The sequence below is a fragment of the Copadichromis virginalis genome, linkage group LG4 (genome assembly GCF_057382275.1).
Source record: "Copadichromis virginalis isolate Kocher_CV1m ecotype Utaka linkage group LG4, C_Virginalis_male_GT1.1, whole genome shotgun sequence".
Taxonomy (NCBI): Eukaryota; Metazoa; Chordata; class Actinopteri; order Cichliformes; family Cichlidae; genus Copadichromis; species Copadichromis virginalis.
The window spans coordinates 27783525-27809666 of record NC_140621.1 but is presented as its reverse complement, the minus strand read 5'-3'; the positions used below and the strand labels follow the sequence as shown (position 1 = coordinate 27809666).

At 39.9% G+C, this 26142-nt stretch overlaps 1 protein-coding gene across 1 annotated transcript; it reads right to left on the bottom strand.

The window, feature by feature from the left end:
- Positions 1–25302, bottom strand: ttyh3a (tweety family member 3a). The gene is made up of 15 exons (XM_085454659.1): positions 24924–25302; positions 24331–24553; positions 21557–21726; positions 18869–18980; positions 18495–18715; positions 15984–16079; positions 15304–15376; positions 14390–14465; positions 10298–10353; positions 9592–9684; positions 8749–8841; positions 7907–8043; positions 6481–6654; positions 5978–6053; positions 1–2144 (listed from the first exon to the last, which is right to left on the bottom strand). The coding sequence occupies exons 2-15, from the start codon at positions 24454–24456 to the stop codon at positions 2073–2075; spliced, it is 1575 nt and encodes a 524-aa protein (XP_085310785.1). The 5' UTR covers positions 24457–24553; positions 24924–25302; the 3' UTR covers positions 1–2072.
- Positions 25303–26142: the final 840 nt, after the last annotated feature.

Here is a 26142-nt window from a genome sequence, read left to right as displayed (position 1 = left end):
TACATTTAAGGTTTCTTTAATTTTGAAACACAGCATTCAAGCTCAAGACGACCACAGTGTTTACAAAAAAGTTACATCTACAGTGATTTTTTTTTCCTCCACAAAAATTTTAATGAAAAATTTAAGTCTATTTACCATATTCACATTAATGAAGTAACACACGGTGCTTCTACAAATCTAAACTAAAAACAATAAACTAGCAAACCCAATAGAAAAAAAAAGTTGTTTAAAAATGTAGAAATTAAAATGCCAATTTCACAATTTTTTCTTCATTTTGTAATAGTTTATAACCAGTATAATAGCATTGCATTACAAAACAACAAAGAGTATGACTATCTAAAGGAGAAAAACTGCATCAGTGTAATAACATTTAACAGAATATAGGTGGTTCGAACCAGTCAGGCTCATTTTCTCAACAGACTTTAAGTAAAGAGATTAAAAAAACAAAACAAAACAGTAAGGGTTGTGCTTAACTTGTTGGCACAGTCTCAACATCACCTCTTGTACTGATCACGAAGCACATCTAAGAAGCGAGCTGAGGAAGCAGAAGTACAAACATCTCACTGCACGTTGCAAAGTTTGTCATGCTTCAACAGGAAACGTAGCAAAGAATTTTCAGATCGTACAGAGAGCACAGTTGTTGCAATCCCTTCACAGCATCCACTCACCCGTAACAGTTTTTGATTATAAATGCTAAAACACATTTGAGAAACACTGCACTGCCTATGCATGAAGCTTCTCCTGAAATTTCTGTTGAGATATGCATATTTTCTTTTTATATACACATTTGGATTAAGAGAGTTAGTCACTGGGAGGAGGAAGCGGTTTCATTTTGCAGGGAAGGGTATCATCGGATATAGATGTGTGTGGACAAGTCCCAGTTTTGCTAAGGGAGCACATGATTTTATTTAACAGGAACATGGTTAATGCATACTATCCTGAAGTGTGTAAGGGGAAAGAAAATAAAAAGGAATATAAAAAGAAATCTCACACACTCCCCTGCTTCACCATCTCTCTCTCTCTCTCTATATATATATATAGATAGTTAAAAGTGTCTGCTTTTTTACTGCTTCCAGTAGTATATAAAAGAAAAATTAATCATCTCACTAAGTGCTGCTTCCCTACAACACAGTTCATCTTTGTCCAATCCAAATTATGAGCTACAATCACAGCTTCACACAGTCCTGGCTGTGTAACAGGGGCTCAACACAGTCTGAAAACAAACAAAAAATAAAACACGCACACTCCACAGGAAATAACAGGGTCTCGAAAGGAAAAAGAAAATAAAGTTCTCTTTCAAAGGACTATAAGACGTGCAATACTGCAGGAAAGCGGTTTCCAGAAATCAGGTTTAAGACAAAAATGCAACAGCATGCCAGTGCCAGAGAAATCCAAGTGTGTGGTGCATGTGTCACGTGTAGACATTAAAAATAACAATACCTTGTACTTTTAAGCCAGTAAGCAGAAAGCAGTGCCGAGGAACTGAGAAAAAAAAAGTTTTCTTTTTTCCTGTATGTTATGCTTTAGAGGAGACAAAAAAAATACATGAACTTAAAAAAAAAAAAGTTTGTATGAATGTGCAATGTATTCCTCTCTGAGTATGGTACAGTACTTTACAAATCAAAACAACCAGTAGTAATCAATGTTAGTCTATGAGCATTTCCAGAGTCCTTGACACAGCAATGCTTGTTAGATGTGACTGGTACGTGTCATGGTGCATTCATAAAGACAAAAAAAGAAAAGAAAGATTCAAAGTCAGCCCTGGCACCATCATGTCAGAGTTAATTTCCCAGCACCAATGATGATTCGTGCAGTAGTAAACGTAAGCCGAGGAGATGTAGACAAGTTCCTGCACTCATAACTCATGAGATGAGATTTGATGGATGTCCCAAAGCTCTGCTTCAACCAGCCAGCGAAAGCACATTTGGTTTCATATATTAAGTCAAGTCAGGCAGCAAGAAGCAAGAGACTGAGAGAAAAATTATCTATGGGGGGAAAAAAAAGATGATGGAGGGGCTTTCTGAGTGACTTCAGTGGCATCAGTGCTGCAGACCAGATGAGCCTGTCGGGGTCTAATGCGCTGGAGTGTTGTTGGGATCTGGTCGACTGTTGGCGAGGTACTTTGCCCGCATGCTGGAGGTGTACTGTGAAGAAAAACAAAGAAAAAAAGAAAAAGACAATTCACATCATGGTTTCACTTTTTTCCAGGTACCACTCCTCAAAAATACTTGAAACCACATTCTGTGTAGGATTCAAAAGGCAGATTTTTACCCTTACAAAAAAAAGAAATAAATAAAAAGAAAAGGTAAGCAGCAGCAGAAAAACAAACAGACATACAAAATACATACATGTACAACAGCTACAGAGTACACAGACATCAGACTAGAAAGAGCTGGACGCAATTTAGGATAATTTTGACCCTCTTATCCTGCCAGACTTCGTGCTCGCTTGCAGGGCCAAACATTCATATAGATTTAGGATACAGCCATGCGTTCTTTGAATACAGGTGATGCAAACACAAAGGCTGCATTTCACACTCCTGTCGAAACACTTGGTTGGCACTTTGTCAGATTTTGAGATCAACCCTCAGAGCCGTCCAGACAGCCTGCTGATATGAAAGCCAAGTATTTCCAACAATATGGGCTGAAACATCAACACTTACCATGCACGTTTAAGTAAAATATTCAACATTAGAAGGGCTGTAACCGTAGGCTATATGTTAAAGAGGGACAAAGCCGCTGTGCCGTTACTGATGTGCCATCAGTTATTTAAGTCCTGCTATAAAGCTTAGCTGAGCATTTTCACTGTTCTTTTTTTAAACTAAATGTGATAAAAAGGGACAGATGTGACTGTGTAACTGACAGATACCACACCTTACACCCCCATGCAGCAGTGATTTATTAATTAATAGGTAGCCACGCCCTGAAACATGCAATGCTGGATTCTTTCTTTTGCCTATAATGGTGATTATAATTTACACAACGTAAGACTTAAAAAGTGTCTGAGATAATTAATTCATCAGGATATGAGTCACAGATCAAAAAGGAGACGAGGTCAGTTTTACTAAGGACTTCTATACTGCTGGACTCCGACATTTGCTCTCGGCTCCAGACTTTTTTCGGGTAAAGTAACTGCCCCCTTCTGGCTATTAGAAAGAATGCGGGGTTTAAACACTTGTGCACTGGGCTCACTTTTAAGACTTTAAAGCTATCTGCAGGTTTTATACGCAATCTATGGCTGTAATTGTCTGTCCATCCATTCTCTTCCACTTATCCAATTCAGGGGGCTGGTGGGGATGGAGCCTATCCCAGCTACAACAGGGCTAAAGGCAGGATACACTCTGGACAGGTCAGATGGTGGGATTAAAACCCAGGACCTTCTTGCTGTTAGGGAACAGTGTCAATCACCATGGCAATAATAATTTAGGTTAAGTTTACAATTTCATTGTTTTTTTTGTTTTATTTTTTTGCAAAAAGGATTAGAATTCTAAAAATAAGTTATGAAATGTAATTTAATCTTTCCAGTTTTACTGAACAGTTTAAAATCTTCTAGGCTGGGGAAAGTTATTAAGGCTGAACTGTCTGTAAACATTGTCAGCACCCTGCATTTTTCTTACTAGTTTGTCTCAATGTTTCGAGTCCAGAAACAAAATAAAAATAAATAAATTAAAAACAAATATCAGTATTTTCATATTTTTCCCCCCACGATGCATTTCTTCTCAATGCAAGAATTCAGGCAATGCTGGATTCAGTTCAGAACACCGTCATTACTTTCTCATCCACATTGTCATAAATACTTACAGAGACTAACAAGCACAGGTGTTAACTATTCGTTTACATACTCAGTAACCACTGTAGTGATAATGGTGGTGCTTGAGAATGTAAAGAAATGATGGATGAATTTGTTTTTATCATCAAATGTAGTGTCAGTGAGGAAAATATTAGAAAATAGAAAGACACTAAAGGTCATACCAAAGTCAGTACCTTTAAGTGATATGTCCCTGCTTTACACGCCAGTAAACAATCCTAAAATACTTTAAAATGTCTACTTGTAACTCCCATGAGATCACCCTCGAAGCCAAGAATCAAGACAAAGCACATCCACATTATCACTGAAATGGTTTAATGGACTTTTAATTTAATGTTGACTGTTGTTGACTCATAGATCATGGTGTGCCTTAAGGCAGAGTTACAGCTTCCTCCCAATATATCAGAGTTGCAGGGGGTAAATGGACATGCAGCCTGGGGCCACAGGAAACAAACATCAGGTGAGACACCAGGTAGGACATTTAGCAAGAGTCGGGAGAGAGGGGGAGTGAGGGTGAGGGGTCCATTAGATCTGGTGGGTCCTAAATAAAGGGAGAGTAGAGCTGGGAGCTTGGGAAGTGGTACAGGGGAGGAACAGGCCAGCAGGGGGAGGAAGCGGGCATGTTTAGTACCTGTTAGCATAGCAGATGAGGTTACCAAAACGATCTTGAACTCTCCGAAGGCTTTAACTGCCAGCAGTGACCGCTGTTACTGTCCGCAGCAGTCAAATACAACTGTATGGATCCGCAGAAGCAAAAACAAAAACGACAAGAAGAGAGTATATAGAGAAGATACACAAAGCAGTGTCGAGGTCCAGACAGACACACAGACACCGGGGAGAGCAGGAAATCTGGTGATGTTCAGGCCAGGTATACGCAGAAGGGAAAGACGAGGTTGCCTCGTGATACAAACCAACACCATTTTAATAACTCTTCGGCATCAAAACACATGCACAGGGATTTATAGCATTGTGTTATGCCATTTGTTTACATTATGTTTACTCAATGAACTTCTGATCACCAATAAAAGCAACGCACTATGGACAGTATGCAGGATTTTTCTCCTCTCTGTAACTGTTCAAGTGACACACAGAAAACACTGGTGACAGCATGGCACTTCCATTAGCTGTGGTAGCTTTTCTTTTAAGGGTTATGAAGAAACTATACCCTGGACGGGTTCGAAACTTCAGAGAGGCAGAGAAACATTCATGCACACATCCACATCTGTGGGAAATTTAAAGTTCCCTATTAAGTCACCTTTTGGATTTTTAAATTGTGGGAGAAAGCTGGAGCTTCAAGAAGGAGAAAGCAAGAGTTCTGTCGCCCCTTCTTTTAACAAGATCAAGTACAGCACAGCACTGCTAAAGCTGGGAGAGACTGATTAAGACTCAGAAGGGTGGATCCTTAAAAAAACAACAACAAAAAAAAAACAAAAACCCAAATCAAAAAAACAAAACAGTTCCCAGAGACTCATCTCTATAAGGCTTATACTAACAAATGAGTTTTTCTTTTTTGGCACGGCAACTGTCACAGCATAAAGTTTCCAAAAATCTTTTAAGGAAGTCAGGAACTAAATCTGGCGGGTTCTGGTGAATTTACTGGGGTTTTCCACGACTAACACGGAAACCACAGCTTCTTCAACGATTCACAAAACAAAGAAGTGATTAGAGCTTTTATGTAGTAAAACTAAAGATATGGGTACTTTTTCTTATAACAAGAAATTTGAATAGGTTCTCTGTTCAAATACATTAAAAGAAAAATGTGTGTAAACAACCTAAGAGCAGAGGCAGGGGGTGATAACGAGAAAGGAAAGCGAGTTAAGCAGAGAAAGCGAACAATCTCCCGATAGTTTCATGGTGCCAATGCCGTTAAGCAAAGATAAACATCCATCAAACAGTCAGTGCATCATGTGCAGTGGAGACAGATGCTCTGAAGTTCTCTGTCTCTCCTTCCACCTTTTTATGTCCGCTTACCATTAATTAATTAAACTCCAAGGAAGCATCAAAGTCACACGGCAGTATATAGACACCACCTGTCTAGTTAGCTTCATTCAACATGTCTCTTAAAAATAAAGTTAACAGTTTCTAGTTTAGTTCTTCAGTTTTTCCTCTGGTGTAAAGGTGCAGACTGAATACTTTTATGAGGTGCTTTGACAGGAAAAACAACACTTACCGAAGGTGGAGGAGACTCTCGTCCTATCAGTGGTGTGTTTTCACAGCGAGAATTAGGGAAGTTGGCATTCTGAGCCCTGAAGGGGAAAAAACACGATTGGATCAAACTCAGTGACCACACAACTACAGTGTCAGTACTCACAAACAGATTTGTAGATTTGAAACCATACACTATAAGCATGAAAATCTCCAAGTAAATTATAGCGATAAAAATCATCATTCCCTCCTCAAGTTTCCCAAAATGTGTGCATTATTCAGGAGGCAGACGGCTTTGATTTTCACAGGCATCACAGCTGGAGAACACCAGCTGCATCTGCTGCACATAACATGGCTTGCTATAGGAGTAGAGCTCTGTCTGGGGACAGATAAATTTGCTCCTGAATACACAAGGAATCTAATGTCAGCCTCACTGTGCATAATCTGGGCTGTCTTGTAAAAATATATCATCCACCCCTCTTGCCTTTAATGTGGTTTTCCCTTTAAATTTCAACAGTAATGTCTTACATGTACTCTGTGACGGGTGCGTTGCTGACGGTGTGGGCTGCAGCAGGGATGGAGGTCTCGCTACCATAGCTGCTACCACAGCTGTACAGGCTCGGCATGTGAACCCGGTACAAATTATCATGGTTCTGCCTCCCTCCATGGCTCAGAGACTCGTCCTCACTGTCCTCCTCGCTCCTGCAAAACACCACACAACAATATAAAACCACCACCAGGGGGACCCCGTGTCCCATCTCACTGATAACAAAAGAACATAAAGACGCCACGTGGTCACGTTTTTCATTAGTCTGAGTCACATTCTGATTCAATTTCATCTCTGCTTCGGGAGGAGACAATAAGATAAGGTCTCTGCTTTTTGAAGCAAAGAAGATGACTCAATTAATTGGCCCTGCTCCTTCAAAGAGCCCTACTTTTGCATGTGATTTTTAACAGACCAAGAAAAAAAAAATTACTTCTGCAAGAACAATGGGATTCTATTTGGTTCTTTTCAAACATGGAAGCTCAGTAGTGTATGAGATAACATTAACTGATTAAACATGGCCTGTCAAAACAGAGCAACAATAACGCTGGCAACATGGAGCCTGTCTCCCTCTAGTGTTCCCACAGGCTGATTTCATGCATTTTTAATCCATGACATCATGGAATCTCATTCAGAGCACTTCACAATACAATCACTTGATTCTACATGGTCAGGAAAACTGTGCTAATAACTTACTGACAACACTAATGCACTGGAAATGCTAAACTTCGATACTAAAAGCACATCTTGATAATGACCTGCCATTTCAAGCTGTTAAGTAATTAGCTGCATTATTACAGCAATAAAATAAAACAAGCTTGGCAGGGAAACTGAGAAAAACAGACTGGTAGCATGTAATCCCTTGCTTTATAACAGGAAGCTCTAGCTGAGATCAAACTGATGAACATGCCCCCCCAATGGTAAGTTAATTATATGGAGCAGCTGAGCTGAGCCTGAGAAACCACATTCCTGTTAGCAAACCATATCTGCTGTTAATAAGAGAGAAATCAGAATGATTTCACCCCACCCCTGCAAAAGACCAAAAAACGTAGTGAGATAGCACATTTGATGGGGGTTTAACAGGAAGTAATCTATTTGAGGATGCAGCTAGAGCCTCCTGGACCTGTCCCAGCAGTGAACAAAAACCAGTCTTTCAAGCACAGACAAACGCAAGTCTTACAGAAAAACAATCATGTTTCTCTGCCCATGTAATTTCTTTGTAATGTAAAAACAAGTGGCTACAAAGACATGCAACAAATTCATGATTAATTAATGGGCTTTTCCTCTTGAATTATTTCTCACTGTATATAAAGTCCTCAATATAAACCTAGCTTAAAAGCTTTTGCACCACTTTACAAGGTCTTTCTGATGAGGACTGTGTAAACTGTATGAGGTCAATGAAAGTCGTACCGCTTGCCTCTCCAGGTGTGCGGCACACTGCACACAATGGAGCTGAACATGAGAGCAGTGACGAAGGAGAAGAGCACGAGGTAGATGAGACCCTCAAGTCCATCATAACAAAGTCCCGTCATGGCCTGGACGTAGTCCTGTAACAAGCACAGGTGTTCATTTTAGTTTTTGGAAGATTTAAATAGGTTCAAACTGTTTTGTTTATTTATTTTTTGATAAACATAAGGGGAAAAGGGCAAAATAGAAGGGAAGAAGTTAAAAAGGGGTCTTTAACATGCATCTGCTTTGACTTCTTGTTTAAACTAGGTCAAACAAATAAGATCACAGTTGGCAAACTAGAGGGGAGCAGAGTAGGTTTTCATCTTTTCATCGTGACTGAAAATTTTTGACTATATGCACTGCAGGAAAAAAAAAAAAGTATTCTGCTAAAGTCTCTCTCTTTACATAAAATAATTGTGTTGCTAGCCAAGGAACTCTTTGAGAGAGACGAGAGCAGATAGCACCGAGAAAAGTGCTTCACTTGCACATGTGCACTTGGAATTTGGAAGCCACTGAGGGACAATCTTCCAAAGCACAGACATAGCCAAGTACTTGTCATTCAGCCAGCTTCATAAATGGTACACAGCCAGCATCAGTTGGACAAGAACTTGCATACAGGAAAGGAAACATTATTTATGATGGCAGGTGTAGTCAACTGCACAGGCATAAAAGACGGGCTGCTTTAAACAACTAAGCTGCACTACAAGGATGTCAGTACAAATCAAGTCCGCTGGCCCTTTTTCAATCAGACAACGAGCAACCCCACAGTTAACAGTGTCTCAGTTTGTAACTCTTCTACTCACCATGTGCAGGCTGCGACAGTCCACCAATGCAGTGAGCTGATGTAGGCTGATCTCTGTGGTGTTCAGTATCCTCTGGATCTCTTCCAAGCGTCCCTGTAAATTAGCGATGGGAAACTCAAAATGTGCACTGTTGAAAAATGGCTCAATGGCTTGAAACCACAAAAAGAAAACAAAAAAAAAAGTGGAAGAAAGTAAAAATCAGAGCAGTTCTCATTGTTTACCTGAAAACACACTACACAGTAAGTTTCCTCATCCTGTCTGTTAATAGTTTAAACACTTGACAATGGAGAATGAGATAATGTGATTATTCAATGCACATTTATGAGGGATTTGTCTCGCTTCACTATACAGCAGTACAAAGGAGCCAGAGCTGAAAAAGCAGATTATAATGTATGATACATTTTAATGGACAGTTCCCTTTTTCCCTCTAGTTCTTTTTTTTTTTTTTTTAAAGATCTGGCAGAAAATGTCTGATTGCCAGATAAAAAAAAAACAAGTGTTTCCGTCACCTCAGCAAATTTCACTGTGTGGGTATGTGAAGTGAAATATGCCTCCCTCTGTTCCCTATGTCAGCTCTCCTTTAGGCCTCTGTCAACACAGAGTAAGGACCATCCCTGGACAATAGCATAGTGTTGTATTGACAAGGGCCAGTGAAAGCCTAATGCACATAATGCAGGTCCCAGGTGGGCTGTCAGCAGGCCTTTATGTGGACAGGTGCACTTCACTTCTCTGCAGGCCGCACAGGCCCCATTCACTTGTATGTTGTGTCATCACAAACCGTTAGAGATACCATGTAATGTGGGACTACAAGTAAAGGGTAATTTATTGGTGTAGGAAACATACCTTGGTTTGTATATACTCTCTGGTGGCAGATCGAAGCAGTTCAAACACATCATCCTGCATTTCCACTAATGCTTTGTGGCTCCCGGAAAGCCTCTGAAAAGAAAAAAAGACTGAATATTGTAGCAGTCCAGCATATTTCAAAAGTATTTCCATTTTTTAAATCAGTGCCAGAGGCTTTCAGTGGCTGTCTCCTTTTGTAGTCAAGCTGATGTCTTGTGAAATCACGCTGAGTTTATAGAGCTTCAAGGCTTATATAATGTACATATAGCGCTTCGTTCTCTATACACAAGATGCCTAGCTTTAGCTGCACTCAAAACTTCTAATTTATTCATGGAGCTTGAGAAATTAAATGTAGGGACTCCATTAAAGAAAACCGCAGTTTCACAGTAACTGTAACTTCTGTACAACATCTCTCATGCCCAACACCCTTTGAAGCAGCCCCACACTATCACCATGGACGTACAGGAAGTGCTGCTCTGCATCAGCTTTCCTGCTGGCATAATGAAATGTATTGTATTGGAATGGAATACATGGAAAAAATTGCTTTGAGGCAGTGCGAGTGGCCCATGGTGCCTACTTGCATTCCTCCTAATAACAAGGTCATACATCATGCAGAAAATATGTCTGTTGAGATTTTAGCATTATGAGCCTGAAATGGTTTGGTTTAACATGCACAAAGATGGATCTAATAACACATGTAACAAACCTGCTGGAAGGGATTGCTCTGCTCCAAACTGCAACTAAGGTAGTACTGAAGGGTTTCTGCAAGAAAAAACAGAACACATATGAACATGTTGGCAGAGGCACAAGAAGTTACATGTAGGGCTGCGGCTAGTCTTTATGACGACATAACTTGAAAGCGGTTTTAACTGCCAAATATGTGAACTTTTAAGTTTCCTCAGGATGTTTGTTCTATTCAACTGCAAAGAGGTTAACAACATTTGTTAGCTTATCATATGGCAAATGTGGCAGCTTTTTCAGCTGCTCCCTTAAGGCCAGATGCCCTTCCTGACGCAACTGTTCCAGGGATATGCGTTTGAACCAGGAATCTTTCATGTGCACTTGTTCAGTTTGCTCATGTATGAAAACAGACATGCATGTTGCTTATTATGTATTAATATTATTCTTTTTATCCTGATTGCATTACTGTTATATTCATTATTCTTCTTTGTCTTTTATACAATGAATATCTAGCCTGCAACGTAATTAATTACAGGCACCGTTAGCTTCACTGTTTGATAAACACTTTTTTATAAAAACAGATATGACAACACATTCCACTTAACTCAAAATGCACTAAAAATTAGAGCAAAATATATTCACAAACAACCTGCACATAACCTATGAAAGGAAATCCTTGCTTTCATAGGTTGAGACAAATTAAGACGCTTAAAAAAAAACACCCTACCATCAAATAGATTTGTAGCTGATTAATCCTCTAGCAGCAGCTAAAAAACTGCTATATCACTGTCAGATTTTGTAACATGGTCCAAATGTCTTGCACATCACAATAAGCTGACCTTAAAGGGGAACTAGTAAGCTAATGTCAAGGACCATATATTATTCTTGTAGTCTAGTAATATAGCTCTGCATGATTTACAGTTCAAAAACAAATGTGCATTTATGCAATACTGGGCCTTAGTGCGTTATCTCAGTTCATCCATTGTGTGAAAGTAGTTATTAAAGCTCCTGCCCCTTTAAAGGTTTTTTGTGTTTAGCTTTCTTGCACAACAGATCTGTAAAACGTCTGTGCTCACAACTTGTGCCGACTGCTTGCAATGACCATGTTAAGGATATCCCTCCCCTTTGACGTCAAGCCGAAAATAGACAAGTGCTAGAAACAGCACAATTAGAGCAGCATGAAGCCTGAGCTTTTGACTCATGAGTTTATTTGTGCAAATTTGACCTTCGGTCTTAAAAACATAGCCATGTTTGAGAATCTACTTTTTCATTGGGAAACATACAACAACAACAACAACAAATTACTAACATAAAAAGTCAACTTACTACTAGTACAAGTCGGAGTCCAGGAACATTAAGTACACAGAGGTATTCAGCTGCTAATTTTGTGTGTCGGCCTTTTAGCACTAGCCAGGCAATGCAGCAGGTTTCTGAATGTTTATTGTGAACCCCAGAGTTCAACAATCAAATTTTATTTATGCAATTTCAATTTGCAACAATGGCCTCAAGGCTTTACCAAGCCTAAAGATCCTACAATGTTAAATACTAAAAGAAAAAAAAAAGAAAAAGAAAAAAGAGAGGGCTGTGTAAAGGTGGGCATCAGATTCTCTGCATGATTATCAGTACAAGTTACCACTTTCAAAACATGAGATACTGTCAAAAAGTACTGATTATAACTACTGCAGGACAAGACAGCTATGGCTTTTTTCTATATTTCTCATTCTTGCATCACTGTGCTTCGTCTTCACAGAGTCACTGGTTCAGACATTAAGATTCAAGGCCAAAATATACTATGTTACTGTCTAGTTTTGAGTTATTGAATGCTGCCTTGTAAGACACTGATGGCTACTGTAACTATGAACAAGTTAATCATGAGCTTTGAGGTTAAATGGAAATGTGTTTTTCTCCTAACGCAGCAACACTTGAACAATCAGCACTACACAGCCAAAGAGAGACTTAGGATTAAGCCTTTACTGCAAACAGCTTCAGGAAAACACCTCTAGAGTCATTGTTAAATTACAACATGACCATACTTGCAACTGCTTGCAGTACACGATGAGCCAAAGAAGACTAATTAATTTTTCAGACTTTCGCTTGCTATTACCGGCCACTTCAGTTAGGTTAAAAATCACAGAACTGAGAAGGAGTGGATGAGAAATGCTTTTGCGTGAGAGCGTGACTCAGAAGCGGTGGAATACAGAAACGTCCACGGATAGAGGCAGTAAGAACACCACCAACCTGACACATGGTGTTAGTGACGTCCAAACTCACTGCTGTGTCAGGAGCCTTTTCCCACACAGCTGAGCATGAGAAGCGAATTTCCGGCATTTAAAAGTACATATCAGCAAGCTTCTGTTGGTCCAGCTCTCACAACTACACCCACACATTTATATCAGGAGGAGCAGATTTCCTGAAGTCTGTGGATGAACTACGGATGCCTCATCATGGGGTTGGGATCAGTTTTTGTGTCACTTGGTATCAGAACATAGTTAAATGATGACTCAGTTATGGCTTTCATGATCAAATAAATATAACGGACAGGAAGTGGGTTTATATAATTTTCACAGTATTATGCCATTTCCCCGTGTAGAAGAATTTGTTTTGCTCATAACTCTGTGAGGAACCCTCAAAAGAAAGGACAACAAACACGTATTGTTCGGTATTATGATTAGAGCCAGTGAGCCATGCCATCAAGATAGCTTTGGCATCCAGTCACTGCACTAGGTTAGATTTTTAGTAGTCAGAACAAATGAATGAGTTGCACTGTGAGTATTCCCAAACACAAGGATGTGTTGAAAACCAGATGTCATATAGACTAAATAAGCAAATGTTCACAAGGAACCAACTTCCTCCAAACACAGAGGGATCAAACGGACAAATGTAGCCGTTTTGAGCATTTATGGAGTTTCTGGAGTTCAAGCCTGCTCAGAGTCGCAGCTCATCTTTGTCACTGTTGCCACCATTTGTGTTGAAAACAAACCATCATAATAATAGAGAAAAACCGGCTGCAGCAGAACAAAATGCAGCCTAAATTTCTCTCTGATAAAATGCCTAACAACCACACAATGAGAAAGCACACGCATGAAAAATAACATTGAGTGTTGTTGAAATGATGCTACCACAACCACTGAGGGGAGAAAAGCAATAAATCCAGTGCTGTAATAACACTTTGTGGTATCCAGAGATTTGTCTAGTCCAATTTCATGAAGGCAAAAGCTGTAAGGGAGAAAAAGACAAACACAAGAACCGAGTCTGGACTTACAGCAGTTTTTTCCCCCCACTTTGTGTTAATACTGTAATAGCAATATACTTACTGCCTCATCACAGTAATAATAAGTGAGTTCCTTTTTTCTGCTAAATAGTTAGCATGTGTTTAAGAGAAAAAAAGCAAAACTGAAAACCCCCACACTGCATAAATTAGCCCTAGGGTAAAATAAAGCGTTAAAGCTGCAGCATTATACAGTTCAGTGCATAGTGAGCCAGTGCTCATTGTTCAGATTAACCATACAACGGAGCATTTAAAGCTAATGTCCTGGTTTCTGCCCAAAGCATGGCAATCTCCATGTTTAAGAGATTAGAAGAAGATATATTTTGTTAAGCTGATGTCAAATAAGGGATTTTAAGCAGAAATAGGAGCACCAAAATCCTTGGTGGCACTTATAACGTGTGATTATGGGTCTTATTTCAGAGACACATTATCTTTTTCCCCCCTTCCAAGGACTGAAGGAGGATGCAGGAAATATACTGCGCCCTGGATACTGTGCTCCTTGGTTCTTATCTTCCTCATGCAAATCCAAGGCACTATTTTCCCTCTTACATGTGTCCCATCATGAGACAGATAGGGCAATTACTAAAATCAGACAGTTTGAGAGCTGTCTGTAGTGGTTTTTTAAAAAGCAGCCCATTGTCCTTCTGCCCCCAATGCAGATGTGGTAGTAGTACTTGGAACCTGCTATGGTCTATGGAGAAGAGCAAGGATGACCCTTCAGAACAATGAGACCTCAGTGCAGCACAACAAAGCATTCAGATCCTGTTCTCTGCCCTTTCAAAATTCAGTTATTTTGAAGAACTTACTGAATCTTTACCACATAATGATCTTTATAAGAGGAGCTCATACCTTTATTGATGACTTGATACTGCTTTGTCACTTCAGTGACATACGTATCAGGAGATGCACAAAAGTCACTGGTGGTCTAGAAAAACAACACAAATTAGACTTATAAATGAAGAGGACTCAGTTGGTGACATTTGCATTCAAATGCAGTCAAACGCCATCACAGGCATGATTGTAAATGAATCATCATCTTTGATGAACTGATTGCAGCTTTAAAAAACAAAACAATAAACAAACCAAAAAATAAACACTTCATGTCGCTGGCTCCCTCAATCTCTGCTGAGAGCAATCAAACAAAATAAATTAAATAAATTAAATAAATAAAAAATAAGCACATTTAGGTGTGAACAGCTTGATTCATCTGCAGGGGAGGAAATCCTCCATAGGGATATTTAATTTGCATAAATAAAGATTAATGTTCATCAACATTTTTCAACCTCCTGGAAAATTCATTTAAAATGCCTCTTTAAATTATGTAATACAAAACAATATAAACAAAATATATGGATTTATTTTTTAACCTGAGTGAAGCAGCCAGTTTTACCACTTTCTGCTTCTGGGAGCACAAATTGCAATATTACCCCCATAGTGCATAATAACCAGTTATTTTGCTTCTAATCACACATCTTAATCAATATCATTAGTCTTAAGGATTTCTGTAATAAGTACCTAGAAAAATAAATCACCTGTAAATTGTTATAACTTAGTAAAAGCAGTTTCAATAGAAATAAACAGGTCCTGTGTAGCATAGTCCTTCTCATAGGCACTGCTATTTTCATGACTATTCAGTGTATTACTCCTTATATCTTGACTCATGAACTCTACTAGTTAAATGAAATAAAACTCTGCTCTGCAGCCACAGGCTGCCCACAAAAACTGTTTTCCCAACAGGATCATGCAGTGATGCAGAAACTTACAGCAGAGACAGCGAACTCCAGCCCCAGGGAGACCCAGCTGATTACCAGAGCCACTACACCAAATAGGCACACCCTGGGGAGAGAAAGGAAGTGAGAAGTATATTTAACCAGCAGCAGCTTTCATGTGCAAAAACAACTTAATCCACTGCAGAAAGAAAGATATTTAAGATAGAAAATTTGACAATTTATTCAACACACAAAGATGTGCAGATCAATCTTAAAGAATAGCATCAGCTGCAAAGGCAGAAGGATAGAAGAGGAAAGCAAAGGAAATCACCAACATACATACATGGATAGATTACATAAGCAACTAAAATCAGATGCAGCTAAACAACAATATTGAACAATATTGAGTGATCCAAAAAGAACACAGGATATCCAATATCAAGAAGTGATACTGAGAGTCTGTGTTATTACGTGCAAAGATAGTACATAACAAAATAAATGCAAACCTGTCAGGCCAAAAATGTCACTTGTGTCAAGAGTAGTTATCAAAAATACTGATCTGATCATGATGTGATGCTCCCGTGAAATTAGTTTTAAAAGGGCTGAAATTTCAAACAAACTTTTTTGTATGAACTGAACAGTAATGAAGAAGTGGTTTCATGTATGGTAACCACCACTCAGCTAAATCATTTCCCAGGTCACAAGAGTTTCCCCTTGAATCTTGTGAGACTCACGCTATGAGTGTTCCTTTGGAGTTGCGAATGAGGCCAAACAGCACCAGAAGGCAGATGAGGACATCGAACAGAAGCAGGGTTATGTAGCCCAGCCACCTGTGAAGACACATGTCATTAACAACAAATGGTCAAAGCAGCACAGCTAACCATCTCTCAGTAAAGAAGTAATTCTCTTAACATCAGTCGCAATGATTTCAGCTTATCCTGTGTATTATAGGTATGCCTCCTGAAAGGTTTGTTACACTTGAACATGAAACCTAAAAAAAATAAAGAAATGAGAACCTGAAAATAACTGAGGTTAAGTCATACTTGTCTTGGGGCAACTTGTAAGTGACATGTCATAAGTAACCTAGAGGGCAACCCTGGTGTGTGAGAATTAAAGTTACCAGCGAATATTTATACTCATTTACTGAAAAGGATGTCAAAGGAGGGTTAGGGGCCAGATGGAAGAGCGAATTAGGAAAGCCCTCTGAGGACCCCCAAAATAAATGAATAAATAAATATCAAGGGACCAGTTCACCATGCATCTGGTGGCTGGGCATAGCAGCCGGGGTCAACTCGCCTGTGGGTTCAAAGCCTTAAGGACTTGATGGTAGTCAGGTGCAGAAGCCCTAGCGGTTTCACCTCTGGCTTTCAAAAACTGGCTTTTGGTACCACTGAATGTCACATTTCTGGTGGAGAAGGAGTCTGAGGTGGTGAGTGGGATAATTGCATTAGATATCCCGAGCTTAATGGACAGCTCAGGCTACGAAACCAGTTTCCTGGAGTGGGGGATGAACTTCCATCAGGTCCACTCAGGAGTTGTCTAGGTGAGTGGTGGTGGGCAGGAGTGGGTATATTTGTAATCTCTGTGAACTTGTGTAGTGTTCTGTTTTTAGACTTCTGTGCCAACTACAGTTAGTGCACAATGAACACCATCTACAAGCATAAGTGTTTTTAAGTGTTTCAAAGTTTGATCATCAAATGATCAGATGCAGCCGTATAACTTGGACACTTGGGTGTAGAAAGGAGCTGAGCTGTGGTGCTGGCACAGACATCAGAGTTGAAGGGAGCTGTTGGAAGAGTCCTGTTGGACTTGGTTATCCTGTTTGACTCCAGAGACAGCTGAGAGATATTGGTAGCTCAAGCAAAGTGCAGCTCTGGCAGTAGCTGAAGCAATAGCTCACGTCCAAGGAGTTCAATGAGACTATGGAACAACTCATAGGAGGAAGTGGTGCTCTACTCTAAATTGGCCCATTGCTCTAAATGCAATGGGGATTGGGGAGGATTTCCTTAATACCGCTGACATGCCTTCCATAGTAGAAGCAGAGTCCGGGGGTGACTCATCTCTCGCAGGAGAGGAGGTCACTGTAGTTAAACATCTTCTGGGTGGCTAGGTGAATGAGGTTTGCCCTGCATTTCTTAAAACTCTGGATATTATGGGGCTGTCCACAACAGCTTTCCACAATGTTTTCTGCAATACTGATTAGAGGTCTGCAGCAGTGCCTGTGGATTGGCTGACTGAGGACGGGACTTCTGCTTGCATATACAAAAGGGTGGCTTGGCTCTCCCTTAGAGATAAGGCGAGTAGCTTGGTCATTTGGGTGTGACTCAGAGTAGAGCCACTACTCCTCCACAAATGAAGTGGTTTGGGAATTTGATTAAGCCCCAGGCAAGACCCAAGATTGGAAACCGTGTCCACCTGTTTAAACTGAAAGATGTGGCTGGGAAGAGCGAGGCTAATAAGCCTTTTTAGGCTGCTGTCCCTGCAACTTTGATAAAATAAGATACTAAAAGAGCACAATTTAAACAAAAATATATGCTTGTAGCTAGGTGGTAGCATTCCTTTTCTTCCCTGTAACTATTAAATCACATCTTTCGAATGCATGTAAGAGCAAGTATTATGGGAAAGGGTTTATTGTTAACAGACTGTGAACCTATTCTTCAAGGATATAATTGGTATATTTAACTGACACCACAATTCCAGGGTATTTTTCCTGTCACACTCACAGTTGTCCTTTGGGGGTGCTGCAGATATCAGCATAACTGATCCACATATAGTAAAGGCAAGGAGTCTCTGTAACCTTATTTGACAGAAATCTGTACAATCAGCTGGCTTTTCTGACCATGTGATAAACAAAGATATATTTTATGCATGAGAAAATTAAACACTGCTTTAATTTTCTAGCAGAGAAATGTAGTCCAGGCTTGCAATTTTTAAGCACGTCAGCTACCTAATTATGCGCTGAATAACTTAAAGAAATTCCTGCTTGCTTGCACCTACCATTGCATCCTGCTAACTTGAATCACTTAAGACATTTTAATACAGAAATACATCCAACACAGCAGCACTGTCTAACTAGGAAAAAACTAACTAAATTTCAATGAAATATAAATGCTGTAATAAGCACCAGTAAAACAGTTCAATTTTTTTCTGCATCATTTTAATAAAATAGATGTAGCATGAGATAATTAGCCTGCTGTTATACCACTGCAAAAAGTGGTGCTTTGGCTCCACTGTCCCAGTCTTACCTGTACCAGTCAAAAAGCTCAATCTTGCCAGCAAACTCATCCAGGGAGATGTTGGAGTTTTCCCAGAAGGGAATCTCCACCATCTGTCTGACCAGCTCATCCAGCTGGCCCTGCAGCTTTTGGATGATGGACAGGTAGTCTGCATGCTGTGCATACTGCCCCTCAAGCTGTTGCAGATTGTCATCAACTGTCTGGTTCAGTGAGGAAGTACTGTCATAGACCTAGAGCCAAAACAGGGCCAAACAAGGCCATGATAAGAGTTCAGACAAGAAAAGCGGGGCTCACTACACAGCTCTAATGAAACTGGGGTTGCTTGTGGCAGCAAAGCGATTAATTATTAAACCTCTTGGTATAATTTGTGCACTGTGTCTTACCAACTTCTGCACTCCAGTGATCGTGCGGTTAGCATGGCGGAGAGAATACGTCATTCGATTCACTCCATCACAAGTCTCGCCGTTCCCATAGAAACCGACGGCAATACCAGCGCTGAAGGGAGACAAAAGGAAGGGAGGGGACACAGGGTGGTGAGGAGGAGGGATTAGCTAAAAAAGACACAGAGAGGAGACAGAGAAGAGAGCAAGCCAGGGGGACAGCTAGCCAGGGAGCGAGGCGTGTGAACTCTACATTAACCCTGTCGGTTCAGACCCCAGTCAACAGGCTCCTTTGAGCTTCTGCAGAAAGACTCCATACAGAACCATGGAAACACAGAGGAATGGACCAGCTATGCCCCAAGCCCCACACTATAACTGACAAAGGCTGTACTGAGGCAGGAGGTCTGCTCCCATTAGCACAGGCAGGCCTCAAGCTGCAGAAAAACAGCTCTCTCTAATGCATGAGCAACAGTTTCCGAAAGCACATCGATGGCAAAAACAGTTTCACATTTATTAAAATCCTAATATCATTGAAAACATACAGAATTAACTATATTTACAATAAAACTGTTTGATATATTCTAATATTTCAGTGATAAAATATCAACTCCAATTCTGCACAATAATAAAGATTTAGCTCTGACATCAGTTCCTGCATTGCAGATGTGGACATTTTGGAAGCACTTATGCTATGACATTCATCCTATAAACAGATTGTATCAGATGAAATGATTATGAATGAACCATTGTGGGTTAAAAGTGTTCAGCCAACAGCACTCAGTAGATCAGAAGGTTTTCCGTTTTCCTGGAGTGCTGCTAATCTCTTCCTCTCACACTCTGCAGTGTGATAAAGGTAAATAGGAGCAGCTTCACAGTACAAAACAAACTAAACTCCCTGGTGAGATGTGACCCTGTGGAAACTCTATACTATTCATAAAAAGAAAAAAAAAAGTGAGAAGATAATCCCTTTATTTTTAAGTGATGCAGTTTCTTGTGCAATGATACTGTGATGCTGAGCGTGGACCCACTGTCAACGAACAAAAGCAAAGCAAAACAGAAATGTCAGATCTCTCCAACTTTTTTTCCCCCCTGCTCAGCATTTATGCGCGGGTAAAAGCGCGCACACAGATACGGTGATTGTAATGCAGTTCTTGTACTCATCAGGTCCCCAAGCTCTATGTGTTACTGTGAATCAAATGTGATGGCTCTCTTGCGGCCCATCAACAGGAGGAGGAAAACAGGAAACAAATTCAGTTTCCAAGGACAAAAACTGTGTCCAGATGGTACAATTCTTACACTATGCACTTAAAAAAATAATAATGTAAAACCTAAAAGTACATAATGCTCATATACTGTACATCCTCCTCTTCACAAATTCCTGTCACACTGTTTATTCCCATCAGCACAGTTGTGGTGGCAACAATCCAACATACACAGGAATGCAACAGTTTTTAAATTATTCTGTATACAATGGTATGTGGAGGCTTTCAGTGTGGGTGTGAGTGATGTACTGCCTTAGATGGTTCAGGAAGACATTAGCAACAATACAGAAACCACTGAATGAAAACTAGGTGACTTGTAGCAACAAAAGCGAAACAGCTGTTAGTACTGCAAAGTAGGCAGGCCAGTAATTAGACTTTCATCAACTCTGTGACAAGCAATTGATGGGACTATCAACTTGAGGAAAGGATACTGCTGATTGACATTAGATCAGGTTGTAAATACATTAGAGAGTTACCTATGCAGACAGACCCTGACATTTCCACTAATTAATAACCATCAGATACAAAGTCTGGGCTTTATTTCGATGTGGTTATTTTCCAACATCGTAAGCACTTTCATCCAATTTTGCAAACTTAATATGATAATACCACAGTGAACCAATAAACTATAAAACTGCACAAATTTAGGTATTTATTGAATTCATCCCTATGAACTATGTCACAAAGGACTGCTTGTTTCAGCACGGCTCAACCCACTCTGAATCTGTAGCAGCTGACCACATTATTTGCATATTCAGCTAATAATGGCTTTAGATTGGTTTACTGCCCTTTACCAATGCTTCAAAGGCTTTATCTCTGGCTATGCAAATGCAAAGCAACCAGTACCAAAAAAAACCAAAACAACAAAAAGACAAATCTTAATGCCGAGTGCAGTACCTCCATTATGATTTGCTCCAAGCAAACTTCTATAACACTTCATACTGTTAATCATACTCTAAAACAAAATCAAATCATAAACCATGTGTTATCTGAAAACGCTATCATTGACTGAATTATTTCATTTTATCATTGGGCTCCTCATAACTCCGTATAACAATTTGTTCAACCAAAATTGGTTTACAAAACACTATTACAAAACAAGAAGAACAAGAGTAGCGCCATGAGTTACAAGCGCTAAATAAACAGTCACACTTGCCATGTTTTCCAAGCTTTAGAAACAAAGAAGGAAATTCATAAACACCAAAATGATCAAACATCCATTTCATTATAACATAATCAGAAAAACCAAAACATTTCTGGATTTTTTTGGAGTCATTTCAATAGATGCATCCTTTGCCAACTTCTGTGTTTGGGGATCTGACATCATGGACTGAACCATTGCCAGTGTTTAGGCTGTCTGTATTGTTCAAGAGTAATATGTTATCACCAACACTGTTTATCACCACTGCAGTCCCATGTTAATACTCACCTACAGACAAGCGTTGCAATAATGACACACCAAGCTGTGCAGCAACAGTCGGCGTTGGGCTGCTCCTCGTTTTTTTTCCGCCGGCAGCACAGCCAAATGGAATAGAAGAGCAGGAAGAGGAGGTCCAGAGCCAGACAGGCAAGCGCCACACCTCCCAGTAACAGGATTGACTGGTAAAAAGAAGAATGGAGTTATGGAAAACGTCATAGCTGTTACTGGTTTCTCCTCAACAACAACAACAACTGGGATAAAATGCTTTTAAAGTGTCCCACAATGGAAATGCACACGACTTCAAGTATGTTGCTATCTTATCTGAGTGCTATTTTACACCCAGTCTAAACAGTGGTGTGTGCTTCAATGTTAAACAGAAACATGAAGACAAAATAGTCTGTTGACTGATTTGCAAACTGAAAGACTTAACTGAGAACTTGATCTCAGACACAACTGCAAAGAGCAGCAAAAACCACAAGAATGTATAATGATGTACAATGTGATAGTCAAACCTCTCTCCACTAACTGTAGCTCTTCGTATGTAGGTCAGACAGAGGGCCTATGTGTTCACTGCATGCTCCTGAGGATTCATTGCTGGGGCAGATTTCCATCCACTTTTGTTTTTGTGAAAAACCCAGTGTTGTTCTACTCGTTCAGTTTCCCCAACAAAGCATCGCAGTGAATGACACGCCCTAGTGACCTGTGCAAAGCAGCGAGTGAACACAGCCAGCATTTGACTACTCCCCGTGTTCCCAGTGACATACACAAATAATGCCATGCCTCATCCATGCTGCTCTGCATACTTCAACCAGGAGGAAAGACTGTGATCATAATGAGGATTAATTTTGGTGCATCACATCTTTACCATCTGGGCAAGATGTAAGAATGACATACTCAAAAGTTGAATCACCTAGATGCAGCCTGAGCCCCATTAATGTCTCAGCCATCTGGATGAGTCAAGAATGTCCCTGAAGCTTGAGAGGGAGCATTGCACTGGCAATAATTAGCAGGCTGTAATTAAAGTCAGTCAATAATTATGGTTTGTAAGCTGTCCCAATGATAACACCTTTTATGTGCAGCACTTGTCATGAGAAAACTGAGAAAAGGAACATATAGCAGATAACAGCTGGATTACCCTTTTAATAGTCTTGTTAAAAGCAACAGGGATCTGTTGCTTTTAAAGAGATATTGTTCACACTGAACTTCCTGAACAGCTGTTATCCAGTAGGGGTGTAACATTTCGCAAACTGGGACCAAAGGAATTCTTTTTTTCTCAAGTTGTGGCATGAAGTGAAATATGGTTTTTGAGAGCTGTTATTCTTTTGTTATATCCATCATATCCTACCAGGATAGCTGCTGTGAAAAGCTGTGAACTTTATACTCCTTAAAATGCTCACTTGCTCCAAACTAAAATCTAATCGCACCATTAAAATCAATGTTTAACTAAAGGAATTTGACAGCAGGTAACATGTTAGTTCGAACAGGGAAATAATCAGAAGTGAAAGTGTAAACATCCTTTTAACTGTATAAGATCTGGACCATGACCGTGAATTGCAGACGCATGTCTGGAACACGCCTTCCTCGTTTCAGAGGAATCGTGATTCACGTCTCGATTTTCTGAATCTTCTTCCTTGGTAAAAGGGAAACGGGGTTAGATCTTGATGCATCTCTTAAAGTTAACTCATGTCTGTAGATTTTTACACTTGTTTTCAAAATGCTCCTCTACATTAGTCTGCCTGCTCTTAGTAATCACTGACCCAGAGCTTTATTAAAAACCACAAAAGTACTCAGGATTTGGTAATGACGCACTTTCTAACACCAACAGCATAAAGAACATAGATAAAAAGAGGAATTTAAGTCTGTCGTCATAATTATAATTATTATCAAACCTTTTTGCAGATCTCTCTTTATTAAAACCTAAATAAAAACAATTACTTATCAGACTAGCTGTACCAGTTTCCACACAATTAAGGACTGCAAAGTGTTACATGGATCTAACAACATGGCTTTCACAGATGATAAACACCATCTTTGTTGAACATAAATTCAAAAAGAAAGTAATGCATTGTTCATGGCAATTCAAAGGTATTTATTGATTAAAGGACAATAGAACTAATGGGTCTGAAGAAGGGAATAACCACCTAGAGCTGGGTACCTATAATGAACATAACAAGTTGCAGAGACTCTCCAAAACTCTCACTTTATGTGACCTAAATTTAGAAGATTCTATTTAATATTAATCACATGAACAAACACCCTGCTTTCCCTTCCCCCCAGAGTCTAAACTACTCATTAGACTGTGCAGAATCCTCCTTAACCCCTGCTCTCAGTTTAACCTCCCCGATGTGAGTCTGTTGGAATAAATATATTTTTCCTTTGGGTACTCCAGAGTCTTAATGCCCCCCATGTGGTGTAACAAATACTGACCATGATAAGATTACAGGGAAAATAAGACATAAGGAAGTGGTTGCTTAGGTCAGCTTATGTGGCCTGGATTACACTATACATTGCCAGCTGGTTAGTGTCTGGAAAGCTACACACACAGATGGTGTCAGGGATCAAAAGGTGGAGAGAACGATCAGCTGCCACCAATACAACTAATAATATTAAATGACAACCTTACAGGAAAGAAAAAAAAAAAACAGACTGTAGCCCAGCATGCCCAAACATGCTACAATTGCGAAATGGAGGTTTGGGATTTTATCAAACTGATACCGAAACAAGCACTTGATAATATCACAGCCCCAAGTGTGAGTCTAGGAACTTGTAGGGTATTATTTTACCTGTTGATACGTCCAGTCTTCTGGTCTGAAGTCACTGCTCGTTTGCTCGAACCTTAAGTTGAAATGTGGAAGTCTGTGCAGCAGGTTCACCCACCATGGTGGAGTGTAGCTAACCACCGCTGCCATGGGGAGCAAATGTCAATGAGATCCACGGACAACGGGCTGGAGAGAGGGGACGCTTCAAAGTGTAAACACGGAGGGGAATCCACCTCATACAGTCAATCTGTAGCCGGGGTGGATGACAAAAACACATGCAGTAATGTTTAAGTGTTTTCTTCACTCTGACAATCATAAACATTGCATTCATTTATTTTTTACCTACATATAAAATCCTAAATGCTTTCATTACATATTAATACGAGCCCGGACAAAACAACAGCTCGCTAACTTCACAAACACTGATGCAGCTAGCACTTAGCTAACCTTAACTACTCGATGTAAACCTCAGTCATGCTAGTTACTTTCTGTCAACTTAACTATCTCTGGCGTTGTGTGACAGTTGGAACTTTGCTCTAATGTTAGCTGTAATCTCTCAAGCACAGAAGTCCATTTAAAATCACATAAAATCTTCGTTTTTTAAGAGCTACTTATACCCGTAAAGTAGGTTAGCCAGCGTTAAGTCTGCTAACGTTAGCCGGTTTAGCTGCTAGTTAGTTGAGTCCGCTGAGAGTCGAGGAGGAATCAGAAGAACCAGTCTCTTTTGTTTCACTTGGCATTCTCCTCTGCGGTTTATTGCATCCTGCCTTGCTCATTTGATAGTTCCTCATTTCATCTCTCGCAGTCTTATCCCACCGCAACGACTCAAACTACCGAGCGAGATCTCCAACCAGTTATCGTTCGTGCGGGAGGCTGGAGCCAACCCAACTCGGCGACTGTTCACGACATTCACCCAGCTGGCAGCCAACCCAGCCCCGGCCCGCAAAAAGTAGCCCAACACCGTCGATATGTTTTAAAAAATAAAACATGACCCAACAGCGCCACCCAGAGGAGCCGCAGCGTAGGGCTATTGGGAGGTTCAGGTAATGTCGGAAAAAGTATGACTAGCTGTCTATTGAGTCATAGCTAAGAAAATTGTCTCCACTAAGGGGTTTAAGATAGTTAATTATTTTTTTTGAACAGCGGGAAGAAAAATTAAAAGTCTTGTAAAAGTAATGCAATAAACTTATCTAAAAAATATTAAGAAAGGAGAACAGAGGGAAAATGCCAAATTACACAAAATTACACCAGAACCTTGATGGAATTATGAAATCAGAACAACCTCCAACACCCACCAGATTGCATGTGGTGCTATCTAAAAAAAATCATCTGACTGATAACAGCTTCAATTGTCATGATGCCGATGAACCCAAACATGATGCCACGGGAGTAAAAGCATACTTGGACAGAAAAAAGACTCCCAAACCCACAGTGGGACACTATTAGTCATGGATTAGCCTCCCCAGAGCTTGGATCCAACATTACTGACAAAGAAAGAAACAACAGGCAGCCAACATCCAGAGAAGAGCTTTGAATATCCTTTAAGAAGCCTGGAGAAGTATTCTTGAAAAATGCTTTTACAATAAAAAATTACAGTAAAGTCTAACCATAAGAGACTTCAGGCTGTATTAAATAATGAAGGTAGTCGTGCCAAAAACACTGACTTTCAAGCTTATAGTATTCGGCAAGCACGGTTACAATTTGTATTTCATATTTCTAACAAAATATAATGAAATAAGTGTGGCTCAAGCCTTTTGCACATTATTCCTGAAAATAATGTGTATTGATAATCTGAGAGTGTTTTCTGTTTATTTTGTTTCATGTTTCTATTCTCTT